At 36.1% G+C, this 24379-nt stretch overlaps 1 protein-coding gene across 4 annotated transcripts in view; it reads right to left on the reverse strand.

Annotated features, from left to right (window-relative positions):
• PIBF1 (progesterone immunomodulatory binding factor 1) overlaps positions 1-24379 on the reverse strand; it is a 208636-nt gene that overhangs the window by 142440 nt on the left and 41817 nt on the right. For all 4 annotated transcript variants that reach the window (XR_009049051.1, XM_057707704.1, XM_057707703.1 and 1 more), the window contains exons 6-9: positions 22901-23034; positions 17636-17744; positions 17184-17365; positions 15482-15607 (exon numbers count right to left, since the gene is read on the reverse strand). Coding sequence is in view for 3 of the 4 variants with exons in the window: in XM_057707704.1 (XP_057563687.1) it covers positions 15482-15607; positions 17184-17365; positions 17636-17744; positions 22901-23034 (551 nt within the window). In the remaining variant the exon portion in view is untranslated. The remainder of the gene's footprint in view (positions 1-15481; positions 15608-17183; positions 17366-17635; positions 17745-22900; positions 23035-24379) is intronic.

Here is a 24379-nt window from a genome sequence, read left to right on the forward strand (position 1 = left end):
GAAATATGGAATCACTATGCTGTGTAACAGGGAATAACAGTATTGCAGGTCATTATACCTCAGAAATAAACAAACTCATAGGGGAAAAGATCAGACTTGTGGTTACCAGAGGTGGGGGTCGGGGGAGGGGGAACTGGATGAAGGTGATCAAACTTCCAGTTATAAGGCTAAAGAGGAATAGATAAAGGAGACGTGGCACATACATACAATGGAATGTTACTCAGCCATAAAAAGGAATGAAAATGAGTCATCTGCAGTGAGGTGGATGGGCCTAGAGTCTGTCATGCAGAGTGAAGTGAGTCAGAAAGAGAACAAATACCAAATGCTAATGCATATATACGGAATCTAAAAAAATGGTATTGATGAACACAGTGGTAGAGGAAGAATAAAGACACAGAGGTAGAGAACAGACTTGAGGACATGGGGAGGTGGGGAAGGAGAAGCTGGAACAAAGTGAAAGAGTAGTATTGACATTTATATGCTACCAAATGTAAAACAGATAGCTACTGGGAAGCAACTGCCTAACACAGGGAGATCAACTCGATGATTGCTGATGACCTAGAGGGGTAGGATAGGGAGGGTGGGGGGATGCTCGGGAGGGAGGCTCAGGAGGGAGGGGATGTGGGGATATATGTATAAATACAGCTGATTCCCTTTGTTGCACAGCAGAAACTGGCACAACAGCGTAAAGCTATTATACTCCAACAAAAATCGGAAAAAAAAAGGTAAATAAGTACTAGGGATGTCACGTACAACAGGATAAATACAATTAACACTTGTACATTATACATGAAAGTTAAGAGAGTAAATATTAAAATTCTCATCACAAGGAAAAAAAATTTTTCCTATTTCTTTAATTTTTTATCTATGTGAGATGATGGATGTTCGCTGAACTTCTTGTGGTCACCACTTCATGATGGTGAAATCATTATCCTGTACACCTGAAAATTATATACTGCTGTGTGTCAATTATATTTCAATAAAACTAGAAGAGAAGGAAGGAAGGAAGGAAAGAAAGAAAGAAATAAAGAAAAAGAAAGAAAGAAAGAAAAAGAAAGAAAACGAAAGATAGACAGACAGACAGGAAGGAAGGAAAGAAGAGAGGGAGGGAGAAAGAAGGGAAAAAAGAGAGAAAGAAATAAGACCCAGAAGAAGCTAACATTAGGGATTATGAGAGGAGGTGTGATTAGAAGGGACCAGTGCATTCACCATGCTACAATCTATATCATCTGGCTAACTGTAATTAGTGCTTATATTAAGGCATAAACAAAATTCTATGGCCACAAAGAAGAGGACTTGATTATTTTAACTGGAGGAACAGATGAATGAATGAAGGGAAGACATGCAAGTTGGACCTTGAAGGACCAATAAATAAAGGTAATTCAAAAAGAGAAAAACTGAAATGAATGGGAGAAAGTGCTAGAATCTTAAGTTTCTACCAATAGGTCCTCTCATAGCTGTCTGCTGGTAAGATTTCTGTGTAAACTGTTCTTATCAGGTACCATGCCTTCCATATCCTGCCACAACCTGCATACTTCAATAAGAAGCAGCACAATTCCTTTTAACATAAAGATTAGCAACACTTCCTTTAATATTATGAATTGACTTTTAATGTTTCAAATTAAGTCTGAGAGAGAAACAGCGATTCTTCCAAAGACAATATCAGTAACAGTAAACACAGAGTGCTCATCCTGTGCTAGGAACTTTGCTAGGCACGCTGGATACAATAACTCATTTAATCTTTTCCACAACCCCGCAAAATGTAGGATGAACCATTATCTCCATTTTACGAAGAAGAAGACTGAAACAAAGTTAAGTATTTGCCTATAACAGTCACATGGTAAGTAAGCTATGCAGCCCAAATTCGAACCAAAATCGTATGGTGCTAGAGCCCATGCTCTCCATCACACTAGGCTGCCTGTCTGAAGAGTCCCCTTGTTTCACAGAAATCTTCTCGGGAAATTCTGTCATTATGAGATTTATATTATATGATTATCTCCTCACACAAATAGATGTTAAATCAAAAACAATTCTTGGAAGAATTGTGAATACACTATACACTTGTTTTTATGGCCCATGTTCTTTCAAATTCAGACTGGTTTGATAAAACACCAGATGGATTGATTCCTGCCACAGATAAATCCATAACGGGCATATAACTAATAAACTATCCATTTTAAAATGTTAAACGCATTAGAAAATGTAACAGAAATACAATTATGGAACAAATAGCAGGAATTCAAATGTTCTTCAAAAGAAAAACTTGAAAAATGGACAGCATGAACAAGCTAATGGAACTAAAGTTTTAGTAATCATAATAACAGAGAAAGATGCTGGGAGTTGGCCAACATTATAAGAGATGTTTTAAAATATAAAAGTTCAAATATTTCATCCTTAGAAATGCTTTTCAGAAAGCTAACATTTGATTCCCAAATTGTTTCTCATAATTCTTTCATGTTGTTTTCTACTAACTCCATCTCCATAACACACATTTATCTCTCCCCATCCATCCTATATTTGTGTGTGGGAGGCAGATTGAGAGGAAATATGGCAGAAAAGGGAAAAGAAACCTTATCAATCCTATGTAAAATGCAAAAGAAAGTGAGTTTCCTAGTATTATCACTAGTGTCCAAATAATGTATTTTTCAGCTTAGGCACTTTTTACAGTGAAAGAGGATGCTATTAATAATTATGCCAGAGAAACAGGCATAAACCAAAACTTTTGTGGAACAACAACCGGGAGATATCACTTAAATTATAACATTCAAACAAGAAACTTAAAGAGTTAAGTTCTTGATTATTTCTCCAATAAAAGGATTTTACTAAAAACCTCAGTACAAAACATACAATAACATCAGACTTCCGTACAGGAAGGAATATATTTTCTTACTACCAGAAGACCAATTTCATGGTACCAATAGGCCAAATCGAAATATATCTGTGAAAAGTGGTAAGGAAAATGTGAGAAGAATGAGAAAAACTTTAGGAACCTTTAAAATCCTAATAGGAACAAGTCAAAATGTGGCAAAAGCATGGGTTAGCCTGAGTAAATATCACAAAGGCCTCAGAACTTGAAATTTACCAAGGATAAATAGTGAAAAAAACATGGTTGTTAGAAGACCTCAGCAAGCAAAACTAAGCAACCCATTCTCCTCCTGCCGCCTCCACATAAAAATATTTTTGGCCAATAAAAGTGAACAAACTTTTTTCCAGTTGGAACAAAAAGGGACTGAAACAGACTGCTTATATGACAAGCTTATTTATAGGAAAAGCATCTGAATTAATCTCTTCTACCTTCAGATTCTTCTCCCTGGACAAAACTGCCAATTTGCATTTGATTTTAAGATGGCATGAAATAAAAGAATTCTAAATGGATTATCTGTTATTATATAATCAATGGCTGATAATTTTTCCTTTCATTAACATAGATAGTTGAAAAGTGAATGAATAGGACATGAAAAAAAAGAGCAAAGTAGTAATTTTATGTAACAATTTCTTGGGGGAAGCTACCCATTTTAAGAGTGGAAACTTCTTGAGATTGCTGTTGAATGAACAAATTACACTTTCCTATCCTTTCATTTTAGTTGGTGATAAAGCAGATTTTCTTTTTTCATTTTATAGATGTGAAAACTTCAGCCAAACTAGATAAATGATTGTTTTTTAACTTATAAAAAAAGGTAAGCACCAACATGTAAAACACTTGTTTAAAATCCATTACTGTGTTGAGGTTTAACAACTGGCTGATGGAATAAAATGAAATATATGAAAATGAAACTAGGTGACTCTGGTGGATGGTTAATTGAGGGAATACCAATGTCAGTCACCAGGCATGCCCCTGATCAAATCCATCTCATTATAAATTTTGTACAGCTTTTCATTTCATCTAAACCAAGAGTCTGATTTCTCAAAAGTAGGACCAATTTATTCTTTCATTCAATAAATAGTTACTGAGCACTTACATCAGACCAGACACTGGAACCTGGGAATCCAACCCTGAACAACAGACGAAAATCCCTACTCACATGGAGATTGCATTTTAGTAGGAAAGAAACCAAATTCATGTCAGTAGGTCCTAAATGCTTTGGAGAAAAATAAAGCAGAGAAGGGGCTAATGGGTGTGGGCTAGCAGGTGCGGGAGAAGTGGCAGTTTTCACAATTTTAAATAGGGTGGTCAGGAAAGATGGGAGAGAGCAGGTGACGCCTGAAGATGCGGAGAAAGTGAGGAGACAGGGCTCCAGGGTATCCAGAAGTGGTGGTTAAGGGGTGAGAACTGTAAAACCAAAGGACCTGAGGTGGGAAACATGCCTAACAGTTAAAGGAATAGGAGGTAGTATGATTAAGCAAGGGACTAGAACAGAGTAGTAAAATGAGGGTGGGGGTATTGGGCACAGATCATGTAGTATCACAGGCCATTTTAATCATTTAAACTTTGACGGAGTGAGACGGAGTGTCTTTTTATCTGAGCAGAGGAGTGATCCAATGTGACCTACTGTTTAACAGGAACACAGAAGGAAGCTGGGGGACCACTTATGAGGCTCTTGCAGTAATCAGAGCAAGAGATAATGGTAGCTGGACCAAGGTAGTATCTGTGAGATGATAAAAGATCAATAAATTCTGAAGACACAATCAATAGGCTCTGCTAATGAATAAAACATGGAATATGAAAAAGAGAGATGTTGAAGATGACCTCAAGGTGTTTTGGTCTGAGCAAGAAGAAGACAAGAGTTGTCTAATTGCACTGGGTCAGACTGAGGCAGAGCAAGGTTGGAGGAACAGAAGTTTGCTTCTGGACAGGTTAAATTTAAGATGCTTACTAGATAACCAAGTGAAAATGCCATGGAGGCAGCTGCAAAAGATGTCAAGGAGATGGGGAGGACCAGTTAAGAGAGTGAGGAGGTACAGCCAGTGAGGAAGGGGAGCAGTCGAAATGTGTGATCCTGGAAGCCAGTTAAAGAATGTGTTTCCGGGACTAGGAAGTGATCAACTGTATACAATATTGCTGTGGTCAAGTAAGATAAGAACTGAGAATCTGACCACTATACTTTTGGCAACACGGTCTCTGGGGGCTTTGATAAGAACAGCTTTGTTGGACTGGTATGGGGGGCAAAGCTTGGTACTGGACTCTTAAAAATGAGGGTAAGGAATGAGTATATAAACTCTTTGCAGGAATCTGGTTGCAAAGGGGAGCAAAGAAATGGAGCAGTGGCTGGAGGGGAAAGTGAAGATAAAAGAGGCTTTTTAAAGATGGGAGAGAGAATATGTTTATACATGGTGAGAAGGGGAAAACCGCTAATATCAGAGACAAAGGGGAGAATTTCTGGAGTGTGTCCTTGTGCAGCAAAGAGGGGACAGGCTCTAGTTACAAGCGCAGAGCCTGGGCCTCAGGAGCGTAGTGTCAGAGAGGCAGGCCCTGTCAAACAATTATACCATTTTATAGAAAAATAAAGGTCTCTTCCCTAATTCAAAATTACAAAATCACAAATTCAAAATTTCTAAAAATCCACACTCGGCCCTCAAGTGTGAAGTAGGGTTTGCAAACTCTCTTAAAAGACCAAGTTTCTTTTCTAAAAAATTACCACTAAGATTAGAATTTCAATAAGAAATCTTTTGTCAATTTTCATAGTCTTGACCAGCAAGATGGGAATGTGCATTACATTACAGAGGCAGAGATATCTAGTTTCACCAGGTAAAAAGTCTATCATCATAGGCAAATCACAACCTCTCAGTGCCTCAGCATCCACATCTGTAAAATGCTGATACTAATATCTACAACCTCATAAATGTCCCATTTAACTCTCTCTACAACGTATGTGATACATGTATTTATGCATACTCAGTAAATAGTAGCTATTATTAGTATGTTATCTAAATCTGAAAATCTAGGGGAGGGGTGAGATAGGGGTATGGGATTAAAAGACACAAACTACTATGCATAAAATAAGTAAGCAGTAAGGATATATTGTACAGCACAGGTATAAGATTTTGTAATAACTTTAAATGGAGTATAGTCTCTAACAATACTGAATCGCTATGCTATATACCTGAAACTAATATAATATTGCAAATACTATATCAACTATACCTCAATAAAAAATTTTTAAAATATGAAAATCTAAACTAAAAATATGAATGTGTTCCTTGGAGAATGATAATTAAGGCAATGTTACTCAAGATTTTTTACTGTATATAAAGAAAATGATAATATTTGTAAGAGTACCCTGGGGAAAACAGAGAAAACTGCTGGATAAGCTTCAGCACCTTAAAGTTCCTTCTTGCCTCAAGGCCTTACCCGAGGCTGAGGGGAGTCACATCTGGGGCACGACAGAGAAAAATTTCTAATAATAAACTATATGATCTAACTGTTGAAAGAAACTGAAAACAATACAAGTAAATGGAGAGATGTTCCATGCTCATGGATTGAAAGAATTAACACTATCAAAATGTCCTTATTACCTAAAACAATCTGCAGGTTTAATGTAATCCTTATCAAAATCCCAAGGATATTTTTCACAGAAATAGAACAAAACTTTCTAAAATTCACATGGAACCACAAAATGCCCTGAATAGCCAAAGCAATTGTGAGGAAAAGGAACATCACAGGCATCACATGCCCTGGTTTCAAACTATACTACAAAGCCATAGTAATCAAAACAGCGTGGTACTGGCAGAAAAACAGACATAGATCAATGGAACAGAATAGAGAGCCTAGAAATAAACCCACACATATGGAGAGTTAAATTACGACAAAGGAGCAAAGAGGATACAGTGGAGAAAGGACAGTCTCCTCAATAAGAGGTATTAGGAAAACTGGACAGCCACATGCAAAAAAATGAAACTAGACCACTATCTCACACCTTAGACAAAAATTTACTGAAAATGGATTAAAGATTTGAATGTAAAACCTGAAACCATAAAACTCTTAGGAAAAAACAAAGGCAGTATGCTCTCTCTCTCTTTTTTTTTTGTATGCTCTTTGACATCAATCTTAGCAATATTCTTCTAGACATGTCTTCTCAGACAAAGGAAACAAAGGCAAAAATAAACAAATGAATTACATCAAATTAAAAAGCTTCTGCACAGCGAAGGAAACCATCAACAATACAACAATGACCCTAGTGAATGAGAGAAGATGTTTATAAGTGATATACGCAATAAGGGGTTAATATCCAAAATACACAAGGAACTCATAAAACTCAACAACAAGAAACAACCCAATTAAGAAATGGGCAGAGGGCTTCCTAGGCGGCGCAGTGGTTAAGAATCCACCTGCTAGTGCAGGGGACACAGGTTTGATCCCTGCTCCAGGAAGATCCCACATGCCGCTGAGCAACTAAGCCCGTGCGCCACAACTATTGAGCCTATGCTTTAGAGCCTGTGAGCCACAACTACTGAGCCCATGTGCTGCAACTACTGAAGCCCACGTGCCTAGAGCCCATGCTCCACAACAAGAGAAGCCACGGCAATGAGGAGCCCGTGCACCACAATGAAGGGTAGCCCCCCACTCACCATAGTTAAAAGAAAGCCCGCCACAGCAAAAAAAGACCCAACACAGCCAATAAAATAAAGAAAATAAAAAATAAAAAAGAAATGGGCAGAGAAGCTTAATAGACATAAAGAAGGCATACAGATGCCCAACAGGCACATGAAAAGATGTCAAAATCACCAATTAATAGGGAAATGCAAATTAAAACCACAACGAGCTATATCACCTTACACCTGACAGAATGGCTATTATCAAAAAGGCAAGAAATAACTAGTGGTGAAGAGGATGTGGAGAAAAGGGAACCATTATACATTGTTGGTGGGAATGACAGTGTGGAGATTCCTCAAAAAATTAAGAACAGAACTATAATATGACCCAGCTAGCCCACTTTTGGGTATATATTCCAAGAACAAGAAAAAACTAATCTGAAAAGGTATCTGCACTCCCTTGTTCACATGTTCACTGTGGCATTATTTATAATAGCCAAGATATGGAAACAACTTAAGACCACCAACAGATGAATGGATAAAGAAGGTATGGAATATATATACACACTCATATATATATATACATACACACACACACACATACAATGGAATACTATTCAACAATAAAGAAAAGATGAAATCTTGCCATTTGAGATGACATGGATGGATTTTGAGGGTATTATGTTAAGTGAAATACGTCAGATGGAGAAAGACAAATATTGTATGATTGAACTCATATGTGGAATATAAAAAACTAATAAATAAATAAAACAAAATAATTTACAAACCAAACCAAACACAAAGACACAGAGAACACAGTGGTGGTGGGAAGGGGAAGGTAAAATGGGTAAAGGTGATCAACTGTATGATTACAGATGAAAAATAAATTTTTGGTGGTGAGCATGTTGTAGAAATACAATGCTGTACACATGAAACTTATATACTGTTATAAATCAATGTTACCTCACCAATAATAAAATAAGCAACAATAGAATTAAAATTTTCTTAATGAACAATAGACAAATAAACAATGTGATCTTACAGGAGAACTTTGGGGCTTGATCAGAGCTGCCACATCTGTCAAACATCAGGAATTAGTAGTTATCTTCCTTTCTTAATCTTGGCTACACCCTTGAGTTAATGGCCTGTATCTAACCATTCATTTGAGACCGGGAAAGCAGAAGGGCTGGAGTCACTGTCCACTTCCAGTCAGTCACCAGGTCTTGTCAATTCTACTACCTAAATATTCTTTAAATTCAGCTTATTCTCTCTTTCTATTTCTCATCTTCACTTAAACTTTGCAACTGTCTCCTAAACAATCTTCCTGCCTCCATGTCCTTTTCAACCATAATCCACCTCACAGTGCAACCATGGTTACAAAAAATGAATATCTCATGTCACTTTTACTATAAAGTCTCCCAAAACAACCTGACAATAGGACACTTCAAAATCTGACCCTACCCTTTACCAGCCACCCTCACCACCCTATGAACTATACAATGCAGGAAAATCTAAGTTTTTGCTTAACCCAAACTCTGCTTGCTTCATACCTGAAACACCCTATACACCTTGGAATTCTTAAATATTATTAATTAAGCAGTGAATGCATGTGGTAATCACCTACAGGCATAAAGAATACAGCCGACAATAAAAGATAGCTAACAATAAAATTTCATTTACAATTATTTGAGAAGTTAAGACACTGAAAAAGTTATCTGTAGAGCCATATACTTTCAGAATAGTCTAACTGAAAAGACAAAGTAGAATATTCTTAAGTTTTTTCATAAAAGAACTTTAAAAACTATACAGATATCTGGTAAGGTATGAAAGAAATTTGTTTAAGCACTAATGAGGACATATACTTCTTAAATCATGAATGGAACCTCTGTACAATAGTTTCAGTTCACCTACTGTGATGGTTTACGTATGCTCAACTAACCTTTGTATGTAAACATATTCAAGGTTCAAAAGTGTTTAATATCACTCAGAGATTCTAAGCAGATTTTAAGCTTATGTCTTGAAATTTCTTCTTGAGTACTTTTGGAAGATGATAAAGTGTGGTCAAGATGGTTTTCATTGATATGGTGGGAAAATAAAATCACTAAAGCAATACTAATTGTTACATTTAAGAGCATATTTTTGATCTCCTTTTCGTTACTGCCTTCTCCCTTTCAAATAAGTGTAGAGCAATTTGAATTTCCATATTCTGTGCGGTATGAAGAGTATAATAAATATCTCTAACAAACTCATCCTCACCCTTTTTTACAGCATTCCTATGAGGACAGCTCTTTCTGTGTTTATAATAATGAGACTATAATAATGAGCCTTTCTTAGGTAAAGGCAGTTTTCCTTTCTGGGAAAACTTAATCAGCTGAATTTATCTCCTCTTATTTCATTATCTCACAGTCTTTTGTTTGTTTGTTTAATAAATTTATTTATTTATTTATTTATTTATTTATTTAATTGGCTGTGTTGGGTCTTCGTTGCTGCACATGGGCTTTCTCTAGCTGTGGCGAGTGGGGGCTACTCTTCATTGTGGTGCGCAGGCTTCTCATTGCCGTGGCTTCTCTTGTCGTAGAGCACGGGCTCTAGGCGCGTGGGCTTCAGTAGTTGCAGCACATGGGCTCAATAGTTGTGGCTCACGGGCTCTAGAGTGCAGGCTCAATAGTTGTGGCGCACGGGCTTAGTTGCTCCGCGGCATGTGGGATCTTCCTGGGGCAGGGATCGAACCCACGTCCCCTGCATTGGCAGGCAGATTCTTACCCACTGCGCCACCTAGGAAGTTCTATCTCACAGTCTTAATCAGGAACAAATAAGTTAGCCATCTTAGCCAGAAACTTAGACTGAAACAAATGGCATGTAGACCCTCTATGTCTATAATGTCTCATTTAACAAAAATGGTTAAATGCCACAGAGATCAATACTTACGAATAATTATATACTTTGTAATAGTGCCTTTTAGTGATGATAAACAGTTCCATAATGTTACCAGTTTTCTTTTACATAATGCTCACTTTAGTTAAATTGTCAACACAGTGGATAAAAGAATTTTTAAAAGTATTTCTCATGAGCAAAAGGTATCTAAATAACTACCATTTATATACACCTTTATAATTTATAATGTACTTTTTACATATACTATCTCATTTAGACCTTACAGATCACTCTGTGAAATAGTATTATTAGCTTATTTTATAAAAGAGAAAATTAAACTTCAGTGAGATTAAGTGACATATTCACTCAGCTAATAAGTGGTAGAGCCAGAATTTAAGTTTAGTGTCATTCCAAAACTCTTTCATAACATGTTCCCAGTTCAGGGAATAAATGCTTTTCTTCCAAATGTGCAAGAGGGTCCTACTAAGCAAGAAGTTTTTTTGTATAATAAATCTCACCACCACAGTGAGTTTCACTCATTACTTCCCACAGCTCCAAAACATCATTTTCAAGCAACTATAAAGTACAGAAAAAGACAAGAAACCTAACTTATAGACTGAACCAAAGCATACACACACGTTACAATCCCAACTACAGTATTCTGGCTGTACCCAAATACCCAAGTTCTTTCTTTGCTTATCTCTGCCTTTTCTTACATCTTTATCTCTTCTCTTCTCTTCCTCTTCCCTCTCAACCCTTTAACCTCACAAACTACTGGTATGACTGATTGCAGGGGCAGATATCAAGATTGGATGGCATGAGTTCTATCTTTCTTTTCCACAATGAAGAAGAGAAAATAGAGGCTCTCTCTCTCTTTTTTTAAAGCAGTAAAATTACCTTATTAAATCTCAACCCTTGAGTACACACCTTTTCTTTTTTCCTTTATAGTTTATTACAGGATATTGAATATAGTTCACTGTGATATACAGTAGGACATTGTTGTTTATTTTATATAGAGTAGTTTGTGTCTGCTAATCCCAAACTCCTAATTTATCCCTCCTGCACTCCCTTCTCCCTTTGGTAACCATAAGTTTGTTTTCTATGTCTGTGACTCTACTTCTATTTTGTGAATAGGTTCATGTGTATTGTATTTTAGATTCTATATGTAAGTGATGTCATATGGTATCTTTCTCCTTCTGGCATATTTCACTTAGTATGATAATCTCTAGGTGATCCATGTTGCTGCAAATAGCATTACTTCACTCCTTTTTTTTTTTTTTTTTTTTTTTTTGACACACGGGCTTAGTTGCTCCGCAGCATGTGGGATCTTCCTGGAGCTGGGATCAAACCCGTGACCTCTGCATTGGCAGGCGGATTCCTAACCACTGCACCACCTAGGAAGCCCACTTCACTCCTTTTTATGGCTGAGTAGTATTTCATTGTGTGTGTGTACATCTTCTTTATCCATTTATCTGTCTATGGGCATTTAGATTGTTTCCATGTCTTGGCTATTGTAAATAGAGATGCTGTGAACATTTGGGTGCATATATCTTTTTGAACTAGTCTTCTCTGGATATATGCCCAGGAGTGGGATTGCTGTTTCATATGGCAACTCTATTTTTAGTTTTTTAAGGAACCTCCATTCTGTTCTCCACAACAGCTACACCAATTTACATTCCCACCAACAGTGTAGGAGGGTTCACTTTTCTCCACACCCTCTCTGTCATTTGTTACTTGTAGACTTTTTCATGATGGCCATTCTGACTGGTGTGAGGTGATACCTCATTATAGTTTTGATTTGCATTTCAGTATAATAAGCAATGTTGAGCATCTTTTCATGTGTTTATTGGTCATCTGTTTGTTTTCTTTGGAGAAATGTCTATTTAGGTCTTCTGCCCATTTTTTGATTGGGTTGTTTGCTTTTTTGTTATTGAGTTGTATAAGCTTTTTGTATATTTTGGAAATGAAGCCTTGTATTGTATGCAAATATCTTCTCCCATTCCACATGTTGTTTTTTCATTTTGTTTATGGTTTCCTTTGTTGTGCAAAAGCTTATAAGTTTGATTAGGTCCCATTTGTTTAATTTTGCTTTTATGTCTATTGACTTGGGAGACTGACCTAAGAAAACATTGTTATGATCTATGTCAGAGAATGTTTTGTCTCTGTTCTCTTCTAGGAGTTTTACGGTGTCATGTCTTATATTTAAGTCTTTAAAAAGGCACTCTCTTAATATCCCCCAATGTATAGAAAGCAAACCAAAGGCAAAACATATTTCTCTAATCTTATTATTTAACTTTCTCCTAAAAATGTTTATTGGCCAAGAGGCAAGAAGACTAAGTACAAATATGCCACTGTAGGTACTTTAACCATTTTAATTCACATCGTAACAGCATACTTTGATAAAATAAAATTAATTGACACAATTCAATATCTAAGTCTAAAGCAAGTAATTAATTTGCTCAGAGACAAAAATATCTAAATGTGTACACCTGTGTTTTCTGAATCTCATGTTTCATAACACAGAATACTAAAATCCTTTCCTTAATTAAGTTGTAAGATTTCAAAAGAAATAATTTACAATTTATTTTTACCTTGTGAAAGACGAATGGGACGTAAGCTCTAATTATAGTTAAATTCTGCCAGAATGAGGAAACTGGGATTCAAAAAGATTCAGCCACATAAAACACAGGGTTGGACTGTGAGGTTAATAAAATGATAGCACGATAAACGTAAAAAAATAAAATAAATAAAATAAATAAAATGATAAAGGTGAGCCTATACTTCATGCAGCTGGCTAGGAGTCCTGTGCAATTCAAATGTCTTCTGCAGTTTGGCACCACCTGGTGGCAACCATTCACCCTAGCTTCACTATCCATGGGGTCATTCTGGGTCCGGTGGCTGGCTGGGTCTCTAGGGCAAGTAGCCCCAATCCCAGGAATTCCCTGACTAGGTGCTATCCACTTTAACGTGGCTATGGAGTCAGAACAACACAGGGGTAAAGGAAACCTATTTTCAGCTCTCCTGCTTCAAGAAATGGTTCTTTTGTCTGTTTCCCAACCTACCTCTACCAATCATCTTAGAGAACTGGGGCTAGTTTATGTCACCTTATGTTACCACAGGATGCATTTGAAAGGATTTAAAAAACAACAACAACAACAGCAGCAACAACAAAAACTAAAAAATCAGTACATTCTCAAAACGAATACATACCAAGATTTATGTGGCTAAGTGGATTGTTTGGAAGTAATTACACATGATACCACAGAAACAATCCCATAAATTTTAAGGGTATTAAAGTGGGCCAATAAAAGCCTTTATTACAAAATCCATAACAGAACTGAGCCACAGGACTAAAAGTACTTATTTGTAAAACGGAGTAGCAGTATCACCTATGTCACAGGTCTAGCTCATGTCCAGATCTTTTCCTGAGATTCAAACCTTATAGAGTCAACTTTTCTATTTGCGTATGTCACAGATACTTAATGAAACTAAACTAAATTTGTCATGTTTCCCAATTAAAGCCATGTCTTTTTCTAATGCTTTAAAAACTGCATCACTATCCCCACAGCTGCCCAATCAAGAGCTTGGTGACACCCTTAACGTCTCACTCCCCAATCCAATCTAGACATTGAATCCTCCTGACTAGTTACTTAGGTTAGTTCCACCTCCTGAGCATTTTTCCAATCTGGCCCGCTTCTCCCCATCTCTACTGCTACCAACCCAGTTCCATCATCACTTCCCATCTTGATAAGGGAAACAACTTCTAAAAGTGGCCTCTTTGTCTACAGCCTCATACTCCTCCAATCTATCTTCCACATCACAAAATGGTCTTTTTATATAAAATCAGATCATATCATGCATATTCCCAAAATCTTTCAGTGGTTCATGGTCTTAGACAATGGCTCAAATGCATGATTTGGACCCATTTCCCTCTTGCTTCATCTCTTACAACTTGCTGCCTCTCAGTCTATGGTCTAATCATACTGAATTATTTTCAGTTTGTACAAAAAACTTCACTTTGTCTTGCCTCCAGGGTGTGCGTTAATTCCCCTAATTCCCTTCCCTCCCATAACTGACAGTCTTACTCTTAGTCATCGTGCAGGTGTCAGCATGCGTATTTCTCCCTCCACGTAGTCTTCCCCGATTACTCCCAGAGCTGAGTTAGATATACCTTGAATCTATGTGGTCTCATCCTGTGTATCCTGCCATTTGCTCTATTATCATCATACTTTTGATTATTGTTTCTTTATTTCTCCATTAGACTACCAGCTTTGTGAAGGCAGAGGTCACCTGTATCTATGGCATCTGATACGTGTCTAGTACATGGTGGACTTTAATAAATATTTGCTAAATAAGTAAATTTATTGTTCTGAGAGCTCAAATATAAACTTCTCTAATATAAACTAGTCTGATTTAAAGTCTTGTTTGTTGGCAAAGATCAAAATATCATACACTCAAGTCAGTGCTAATAAACTAGTATGACAATTAAGTCAATTTCAAAATAAGTTTCCCTCTATAATATCAACTTTGAAAAGTCATATGAATCATAATGATGGTATGTAAAAATAAGTGCTATTGAAATAAGTAGCATTTATTTTTCCCTTAATGCTGCCAATCACTAAGAAAACGTAATATATGCTGCTCTAAAAGTAGCTGCATGAATAAAACTGATCCTTCTTAAAGATTATCTAATATGTCTTTCAGGACCAGCAGCTAAATGAGGCATAAGCAATACTTCATATTATTTATTCCAGTTTCTAAAAATTTCCTGGAGAAATCACTGGCGTATTACAGGAAGAACTACTGGTATCTTTTAGTACTCCCTAATTACCTTTTCATTTCTGTCCTTAATCTGAACTAAGGTAAAGGCAAAAGGACAAGTTAACAGGGCAATAAAAAGATAATAGGAATACCAGAATAAACAGGCATAACGTCTGATAAACCCTGTTCTAACCTAGTTATCAAAGATCTTAGAACTTTAATATTGCATTATACTTAAGATTTAGATTTATGACAAGTTTTCTTTAATGTATTAAAAAAGACTTTATGTCATGAACTAAAGTTTAACTTCAATAAAACTGTAAGCTTCAAAGAGCAATAAAATATCACATAAAATTCCTACTCTTTTTTTTTTTACCTGTTTTCCCGTTCATACATTTCCCTAGAGGCACTTCGAAGTTGATCAATTTCTTGATTAGTTTTCAGTTTGATTTGTTCCAGTTCATCACGTAGTTTGTTTTCATATTCTGTTTTATAATGGTCTCTGCAAGGAGTCCAAAGAAACATCCATTTTTTGTTTGTTTGTAAAAGAAACAGGTCTTTGCCCTTCATGTAAGATTTTAATATCTTACATCAAATATGCTCTACATACAACGTTACTTGAAAAACACAGTTTAGATACAAAGTTTTATAATTCTTAAAAATACTGTTCCAAACTAGTTCCGGCTAAGATTTCCTTTTAAACATATTGCCCTCAAGGCTTAATTACTATATAAAATGTTAGTTCATGTTGAATAAGCATTCATCTTCAAAAATATTTTAATAATAGTTTTTAATGTATATGGACAAAGACTTGAAAACTAATGCATTACGGAATGTGCTTCATTTAGAAATAATAATCTGATGTGGTGCATAGTGGGAGACAATCTTAAAAAAAAAAAGACCCTAATGGACTCTTTACAAAACCTTTCTTTCTAAGCGCAACAACCAGAGCCACTGTGATCTCTTAGCAAAGTCACAGAGCATTACACAGGGTATTAGCAGAAGCACAAGCTGATGAAAAATACCACAAGCTGGGAAAAAAAGTTATGAATGTGTGAAGTCTTAAAGGATAAAATTTAAAATTTGTTTTAGTTTTTGATATGCTGATAAAAATAAATAATTCAAGGATCATAAGGACTATTACTACAAAGGGATAGCTAATACATCTAGATGAAGAGAGAAGACAGGATTGAAACGCAGGAACCTAATTCCAGAGCCTGTATTTTTTAAACCAGCAGTCAATGCTGTCTCCTTATTTTTTTATGTTTCACACAGTCAAGAAAAGGTCAGCTTAGTCAGTCTCCACACAATTACATTTTCTTCAAAAATATACTTCCAAAGAGATATTTATATACTTACATAAAACACTTCTGTAGAGATCTTAGTCACTGAGAATTAAAAAGGTTATGGCATAAGAAAGAAATAAATAAAAATAGTCATAGTGTAATATATCCCTACCTAAAAGAAAGAGGCTTTTGGTTGTGAAAAAACAAAATGTCTTAAGAAAAAAAATCATTTAGAATATGAGTATCTTATGAGGAAACAAAATGAATGATTACCTTATCATCCTACAGACCTTACAAAAAAACACTATTCTTCCCCAAAGCCAAGAGTTCCCTCAAAGAAGCTGGTGTTGGGCTTCCTAGGTGGTGTGGTGGTTGGGAATCCACCTGCCAGTGCAGGGGACACGGGTTCGATTCCCGGTCCCACATGCCGCAGAGCAACTAAGCCTGTGCACCACAACTATTGAGCCTGCGCTTTAGAGCCCGTGAGCCACAACTACTGAGCCCATGTGCTGCAACTACTGAAGCCCACACATCTAGAGCCCGTGCTCCGCAACAAGAGAAGCCACGGCAATGAGGAGCCCGGGCACCACAACGAAGAGTAGCCCCCATTCACTGCAACTAAAGAAAGCCTGCACACAGCAAAAAAGAGTCAACACAGCCAATAAAATAAATAAATAAATAAATTTATAAAAAAAAAGAAGTAAATAGAAATCCTAAGTGTCTTTAAAAAGAAAAAAAAAGAAGCTGGTGTTAATTTATATCTATTGATGTGGAAAATAAAGTAAATCTTGCCTGGATGTTACATATTTTTCATACATCTCTTCTCTAGCCTTTTTGGTTTCCTCAAGTTGAGCCTGAAGTCTCTCAAGACGATCCTCTTCATGGGCACAGCGAACACTAAGCTCCATGTTTTGGCGGTTGAGATACTCTTTATCCTTTTGCAGTAAAGTAACAGTCTGCTGCAAGGTGGCCACCTAAACACACACAGACAGACAGTGTCCAGAGCAATGTCATCGCACTTTTCAAGACTTAATGAATTATTTTCTTTCATTTGTGCTTTTGCTCAACATATAAAAAGGGCTAATTCTTACCATGAAATTTTTCATCCCAACAGAGCTACTAAAAAATCCCTTCTTTCTAGCAATCACATCGAAAAGGAAAAAAAAAAGTCCCTCTTACAATTCTGCCCCAGGCTGTGTCCACAATCATGGTACAATAAAATACAAGTGACTCTACAAGCTTACCTCTTTTGATAATTCACTTCTTTCTTTAGCTTGAGTTATGTGAGAGGCTTCAAGTATTTCATGTTTTCTCCTTAAGTCAGTTACTTCCTGTTCAAGTGCGTCACGCTCACTATAAAATTCAAATACATTATTTTTACTAAGATAAAACTCAAATACACATGTAGGTTCTATGTCTCTTTTTATAATGAACATTTTAAAAGGGTTGATTATGTTTCAAGAAACTGAACAGAGATACTTTAGTCTTTCCATGAACAATAAAGTATCTGCTGTTCAAACTTAGAAGGGACCCTTTGTTCAAGACCTTGTTCAGATACATAAACATAAATTTATTACCTTTAAAAAATAAACATGTAAGCTACAGTAATCAGCAAAGTAAATAATAAAACTTTCTAAGGTACACTCTGGTATCTTTTCACTAATCATCTTCAATCTAATCTTGAAGTCAAAACTTTTAAAGAATTTAAAACATGGCTCTAGGCTTTCAGTTGTTAGGCTCAAAAAGCCTTTAGTTGTTAGGCTCAAAAAGCCTGAAGTCTCTCAAGACGATCCTCTTCATGGGCACAGCGAACAGATTGCATAGCTGATACCACAGGCAGGCATTCTTGTGACTATTTCATTCACAAATTGTTTATGATTACCCAGAGATGCTAATTTCCATTTTCAGATCAGCTCTTTCCCCGACACAGCAAAACCAAGAATTGGACAAAACCCACAAAAAGGTATCTTAAAAAGTGAGCAGAGAAATAGATTTACTAATTCTTAACTTGTCCTCTACAGTCAGAATCAGTTCCTCTGCACTTTATTTCATCTACTCCCCTGGTGTTTCCATGGAGGGAGCTATTAAGAATTGTTTTTCTTTTCATTAGGTTTTCAATAACTCACTTAGAAAGATGATTTCTAAGATTTCTACTGCTTAACAAAGTATTGTATTTATACTTGAGCAAAGCACAAGTTAAAAAATAACAATCACCCATAAACCCACTAACTAAAGATGACTATCAGTATTAATATCTTGGTATATATTACTTAAAGCATTTTATGCCTTTACACACAAATATTTTTATTCTCACAAAGTAAGGACCTTTGCTATGATTTTTTAATGTAAAAAAAAGATTATAAAGCATGATACAGCAAAATACCCATGAACCTGCTATCCACGGCTGACGAAACTTAACATTTGTCTATATTTGCATTAATGTTTTGTTCTGTTTTTTAAAAAGATAGAACACTATGGGTAAAGTTGAAGCTCCCTTATTTTCTTCACTGTTCCGATATCATCCCCTAGATACAGTGATGAATTGTTTCCATAGTGTATCTTTTTTTTACTTACTTTTACTTACCAATTGCTAACATTTTGTCACATTTACTTTGTGATATTTACTAAATGTGACTTTGTCATATTTATTCTCTCCCTCTCTGTTGTTCACATATGTGAATAAATATATATAAAAATATATATAAATATACACACATACAGGTATACACATTTACATACAGGTATACATATCTACATACATGCACACAATTCTCCCTCAACTATTTAAGGGTTATATGCAGACATTAGGTCCCTTTATCCCTGAATAATTTGGTGTGAATTTCCAAAGATTAAAGATATTCTCTTATGTAATTAGAATATAATCACCAAATTCAGGAGACAGCCCTACTACAAGATTTAATTAATCAATTTTCAAATTTTGTTGTCCTCCGCATGTCCAACATGGCAATTTTTTCCCTGCCCCAGGATCCAATGTATCACCATGCAATGCATTTGGATGTCATTTGTTTTCAGTCTTCTTTAACCTCGAACAGTTCCTCAGCCTTTGTCTTTCACGACACTGGCCTTTTCCAGAGCACACGCCAACTGTTTTATGGAATGTTGCTCAACAGTAATTTGTCTTGATGTTTTTCTATGACTAGATTCAGGTTAAGCACTTTGGGCAGGAATATTACAGAAGTGATAATGTGTCCCCAATACATCAAATAAAGAGGCACATGATGTCACTTTATCTCATGACTGGTGACAATAACTTTGATCATTTGCTTAAGGTAGTATCTGCCAAAGTTTTCAACTATAAAGGTACCTTTTTTCCCTTTGCAATTAATAAGTAATCTGTGGGAATTTTTTTTTACGACATTTCACAGTTTATTGAGTTCTATAAAATAACTGGATAATTGATTCCACATACTTTTGGTAAAGTGTGAAAGGATGAGACATTCACCCAAATTTGCTGTGGGACTTATTTTAACATTCTGTCCTCTAACATACTTTTACCCAAGGGCTTTAGCTCCCAATGATGATTCTGAATCAAATAGTATTAGGAGGTTACAAAATATTAATTCCAATAAGCATAAATATTTATTGGTTGGCATTCTACTGTGAAGATCCTCTTTATTTATTAGAACACACTTAAGAATTCTTATTCTATTCAATAACTCATTATTGTTAATATTCATTTTGATATTCAAGTTATACCTATTTGGCCAGTTGGAACACCTTCAAACTAGCTCTTGTGGTACTGAACTGGAATTAGAAGTATCGGTATGATCTTAGCCATGGTATGTAAAGCCATCCTCTCATTTGCGTTCATCCAGCCTCTGCCCTACTGAAAGGGCCTAGAAATAGTGTTCAATGTAGCAATGACCCAGGACTCAAATCTTAATTTCTGAATAGCAGTCCCCACTAAAAGGATCCAAGACTCCCTAAAGAAAGGACTGAGGCGACGAAATTACAAAATAAACCTGAGAACTTTCAGTTATGCCAGAAAGTTAAGGAACTGCCTGCTTTGGCCGGGGGTGGGTGGGGGAAAGATGGGCACATGCATTTTGGTTTTTAAAATTTAATATTATGTGTTTGATTTATCCACAGAGATACATTCAGATCCAATTTAATGATTTCAACTGTTACATAGAATTACATTATAAAAATAAATCATAATCTATTTTCTGTGCATCTATTGAAAAACATTTGAATTCTTTCCAATAATGATGCAGTTAACAGCCATATACCTATTTTCTTTCGTACATTTGCAAGAATTTATCAAGGACATAAAAATGATTTTTTCCCCAGTTTATCTTATATTTTGGTGACCAGACCATTTTTAAAAAATCCATTTTTTCTACTGAGTGAACCAAAGGATTCACAGTTTGAGCCACTCTTGCTTGGTTGTTTTTCTGTTCCATTTCTAGCACATGATCATGCTTATTACGTTTTTATTTCCTAGGTTTTCATTACAGAAAATAAAACAAATATATATATAAAGAGAGATGATAAAATGAGACACCTCCCACCCCCTGCTTTCATCACTCACCTTCAAGAATTTTCAACTCATGACTCATCTTGGTTCGTTCACCCTTCATTCACAGCCACCCTGAATTATTCTGCTATGTCTTTTAGTTTTCTCCTTTCATATTTTACTTATCATTGCTATGGATTTATAATGGCAGAGAGGACATCAAAACACCAACTCAAAGTATCATCTTACCATCACAGTTTGAAATGATTCTTTTGAAACCTAGCTTTATTTGAGAGCCCAGTAATATAGCTCTCATGGATTTCAAGCTCCAACAATCACTACATTTTGACATAACAATACACACATAATAATACATACTGCATGTCAGTCATGCTGGGAGCGGGAGCACCAATGTTATATCCCCAAATCCTTGCAAATTTACTTACGGAGTTTTACAATTTATAAAGCATTCATTCATTTAACAAACACTCATTTAGTGAGTACTATATCTACCTGCACCTAATTATTCTAGGTGCAGGTAGATATAGCAGTGGACAATTAGGATAATCTCTCTGTATATGTGTATATATGCATACATATATATACTCTCATAAATATTTATTTGATCTTCTTCATTTATGTAGTGCAGTTATTGTATTAGCACCATCTCACAGATGACAAAACTTTGGCTTAGAAAGATAAGAGATTTCCTAGGGACACACAGCTAAGTAATGGTTCATTAGTATATTCCAGCAAAAGGAAAATTATTTGCCATAGGTACTTAGTAGCAACACGGTGGGAAACATATCCTCAGAAAGTATTACATTTTGAAAGTATGTGCGCCTTTTGTCAAAAAGGAAGAGCTGAAAAAACTTTAGATAAAACTGCAAAGTATTTAAATTGATTCCATAAAATAAAAATAATCAAGTAAGATTTCAAAAATATTTACACACACAGGATTTCACTGGGTTCCTATCTTCTAAGGCATCACATTTTAAAAGACAAAAACAACTTATAAATAAAATAAAAACAACTGATATAAAAATACAATCTAAGTCCAACAAACTGCCAAAACTGCATGCTTTTGTGCTATGAAGAATAAGGTATATGTCAAGAGAATAAAAAGACAAGCCACAGGCTGGAAGAAAATATTTGCCAAAGACATATCTGATAAAGGACTATTATCTAAAATATACAAAGAACTCTTAAAACTCAACAGTAAGAAAACAAACAACACAATTAAAAAAAGGAGCCAAAGACTTTAACGGACACCTCATCAAAGAAGAGATACAGGTGGCAAAGAAGTACATGAAAAGATGTTCTGTGTCACATGTCATCAGGGAAATGCAAATTAAAACAACGAGATATAACCACACACCTAGCAGAACTGCCAAAATTTGGAACACTGATAACAAATCCTGGCAAGGGAGTGGAGCAACAGGAACTGGCATTCATGGCTGGTGGAAATGCAAAACGGTACAGGCACTTTGGCACAGACAGTTTGGTGGTTTCTTAAAAAACGAAACACACTCCTATCGTAAGAGTATGCTCATGCTCCTTGGTATTTACCCAGAGGACTTGAAAATTTATGTCATACAGAAACTGGCCCATGAATATTTATTAGCAGCCTTATTCCTAAGTGCCAAAACCTGGAAGCAACCAAGATGTCTGTCAGTAGGTGAATGGATAAATAAATTGTGGTACATCTTGACAATGGAATATTATTCATTAGTCAATGGCATATTATTATCCAATGAATACTATTCAACAGACTATTATTCATTATTCAAATGAGCTATCAAGCCATGAAAAGACATGGAGGAAACTGAAATGCGTATTACTAAGTCAAAGAAGCCAATCTGAAAAAGTTCCATATGGTATGATCCCAACTATATGACATTCTAAAAACGGCAAAACCATGGACAGAAAAAAATAAGGTACAAAGTAGAATTAACGACTCTGGTAAGAATTCAAGTGACTCTGATGCATGTTAAAAACGAGAACAACTGCTGTAGCCATCCTAAGTACTTACCTCTTGACTTTATCATAGTTCTCCTGACGGTAGTCACCTTGCTGAATTAACTGTTTTGTGTCTGCTAATTCTAAGGCCAAACGCTGACATCTAATCTGAAGCTCTGAGTAGTTTCTGCGATCTTCCTCATAAGTCTGCAAAAAAAAACCCAATAATAAAGCATTTCACACTAAACATACTTGACCAAATTCTGTATTGAATTCTTCCATTCAGTTGTGAGTGTCTCTGTAATTTTAAAAAATCCTCAAGTTTTCTATTTAGTAATTTTTCCCAACTCAAAGACAGGTAATCTTAAACTCACTGAGTATAAGTTCATTTGCTTAAAACCTGAGCTGTGTTTTTCACAAAAAAAAAAAAAAAATAGGACAACTATGCTTTGGTTAATAGAACAGATAAAATGACTAGGAATGGTAATGACTTTTTTAAAAAATAAATTTATTTATTTATTTATTGGCTGCATTGGGTCTTCACTGCTGTGCATGGGCTTTCTGTAGTTGCGGTGAGTGGGGGCTACTCTTTGTTGCCGTGTGCAGGCTTCTCACTGTGGTGGCTTCTCTTGCTGCTGCATGTAGGCTTTAGTAGTTGTGGCACACGGGCTCAGTAGTTGTGGCTCACGGACTTAGTAGCTCCGTGGCATGTGGGATCTTCCCGGAACAGGGCTTGAACCTGTGTCCCCTGCACTGGCAGGTGGATTCTTAACCACTGCGCCACCAGGGAAGTCCCAGTGATGACGTTTTCAACATTTACTGAGTTACTATTAGATGCCAGAGACACAAAAATGAATAAAACACTGACCCTGTTCCTGAAGAGTTCATAATGAGAGACGAAAAGCCACACGAGTATTAAACATTCACAATGAAAAACAGTTACTGAAGAGATTAACCGTGTATTTTTGGTTGTGGTATTCAGCAAAAAAGGAGTTCTGTGGCACTTGGAACATACTTCTACGCTGATCTTCCTTGCACTCGTCAGACTAGTAGAAAGGGGTTGCAGAGATGTGGAAGAGGGACAGAAGTGAAAACTGTAAAAGCACACCTGGCCCTGCTGACTACAAGCGTCGTTTCTCACCATTTCTCACATTCATACTTCACCTCCAGCCCTAATAAAGATCTGAGGTTCTCTGAACACACTATGCTTCCTCTAACCTGTTCTCACTGCCTGGATAGCTAAATACTGGTAATACTCCTTTAGAGTACTGATCTTAGTGTATCATCAAATTAATTTTTTTACACCAGAGTGTAAACATCTTAAGGGCAGGGACTTTGCCTTGTTCACCATTGGATCTCCATTACTTTATAGAGGACTTGGTATACAGCAAGAATGAAATAAATGCTTTTTAATAAATCAATAAAGAAATATATGAATACGGGAATGGGGAGGAGAAGCAGGACACATGGACAGTTTCTACTACTTCTCCCCCCTCAAACTCATCAGATCTTGCAATCATCAACGTCACACCCAGAACCTATCACGTGAAAT

The sequence above is a fragment of the Hippopotamus amphibius genome, chromosome 14 (genome assembly GCF_030028045.1).
Source record: "Hippopotamus amphibius kiboko isolate mHipAmp2 chromosome 14, mHipAmp2.hap2, whole genome shotgun sequence".
NCBI classification, from domain to species: domain Eukaryota; kingdom Metazoa; phylum Chordata; class Mammalia; order Artiodactyla; family Hippopotamidae; genus Hippopotamus; species Hippopotamus amphibius.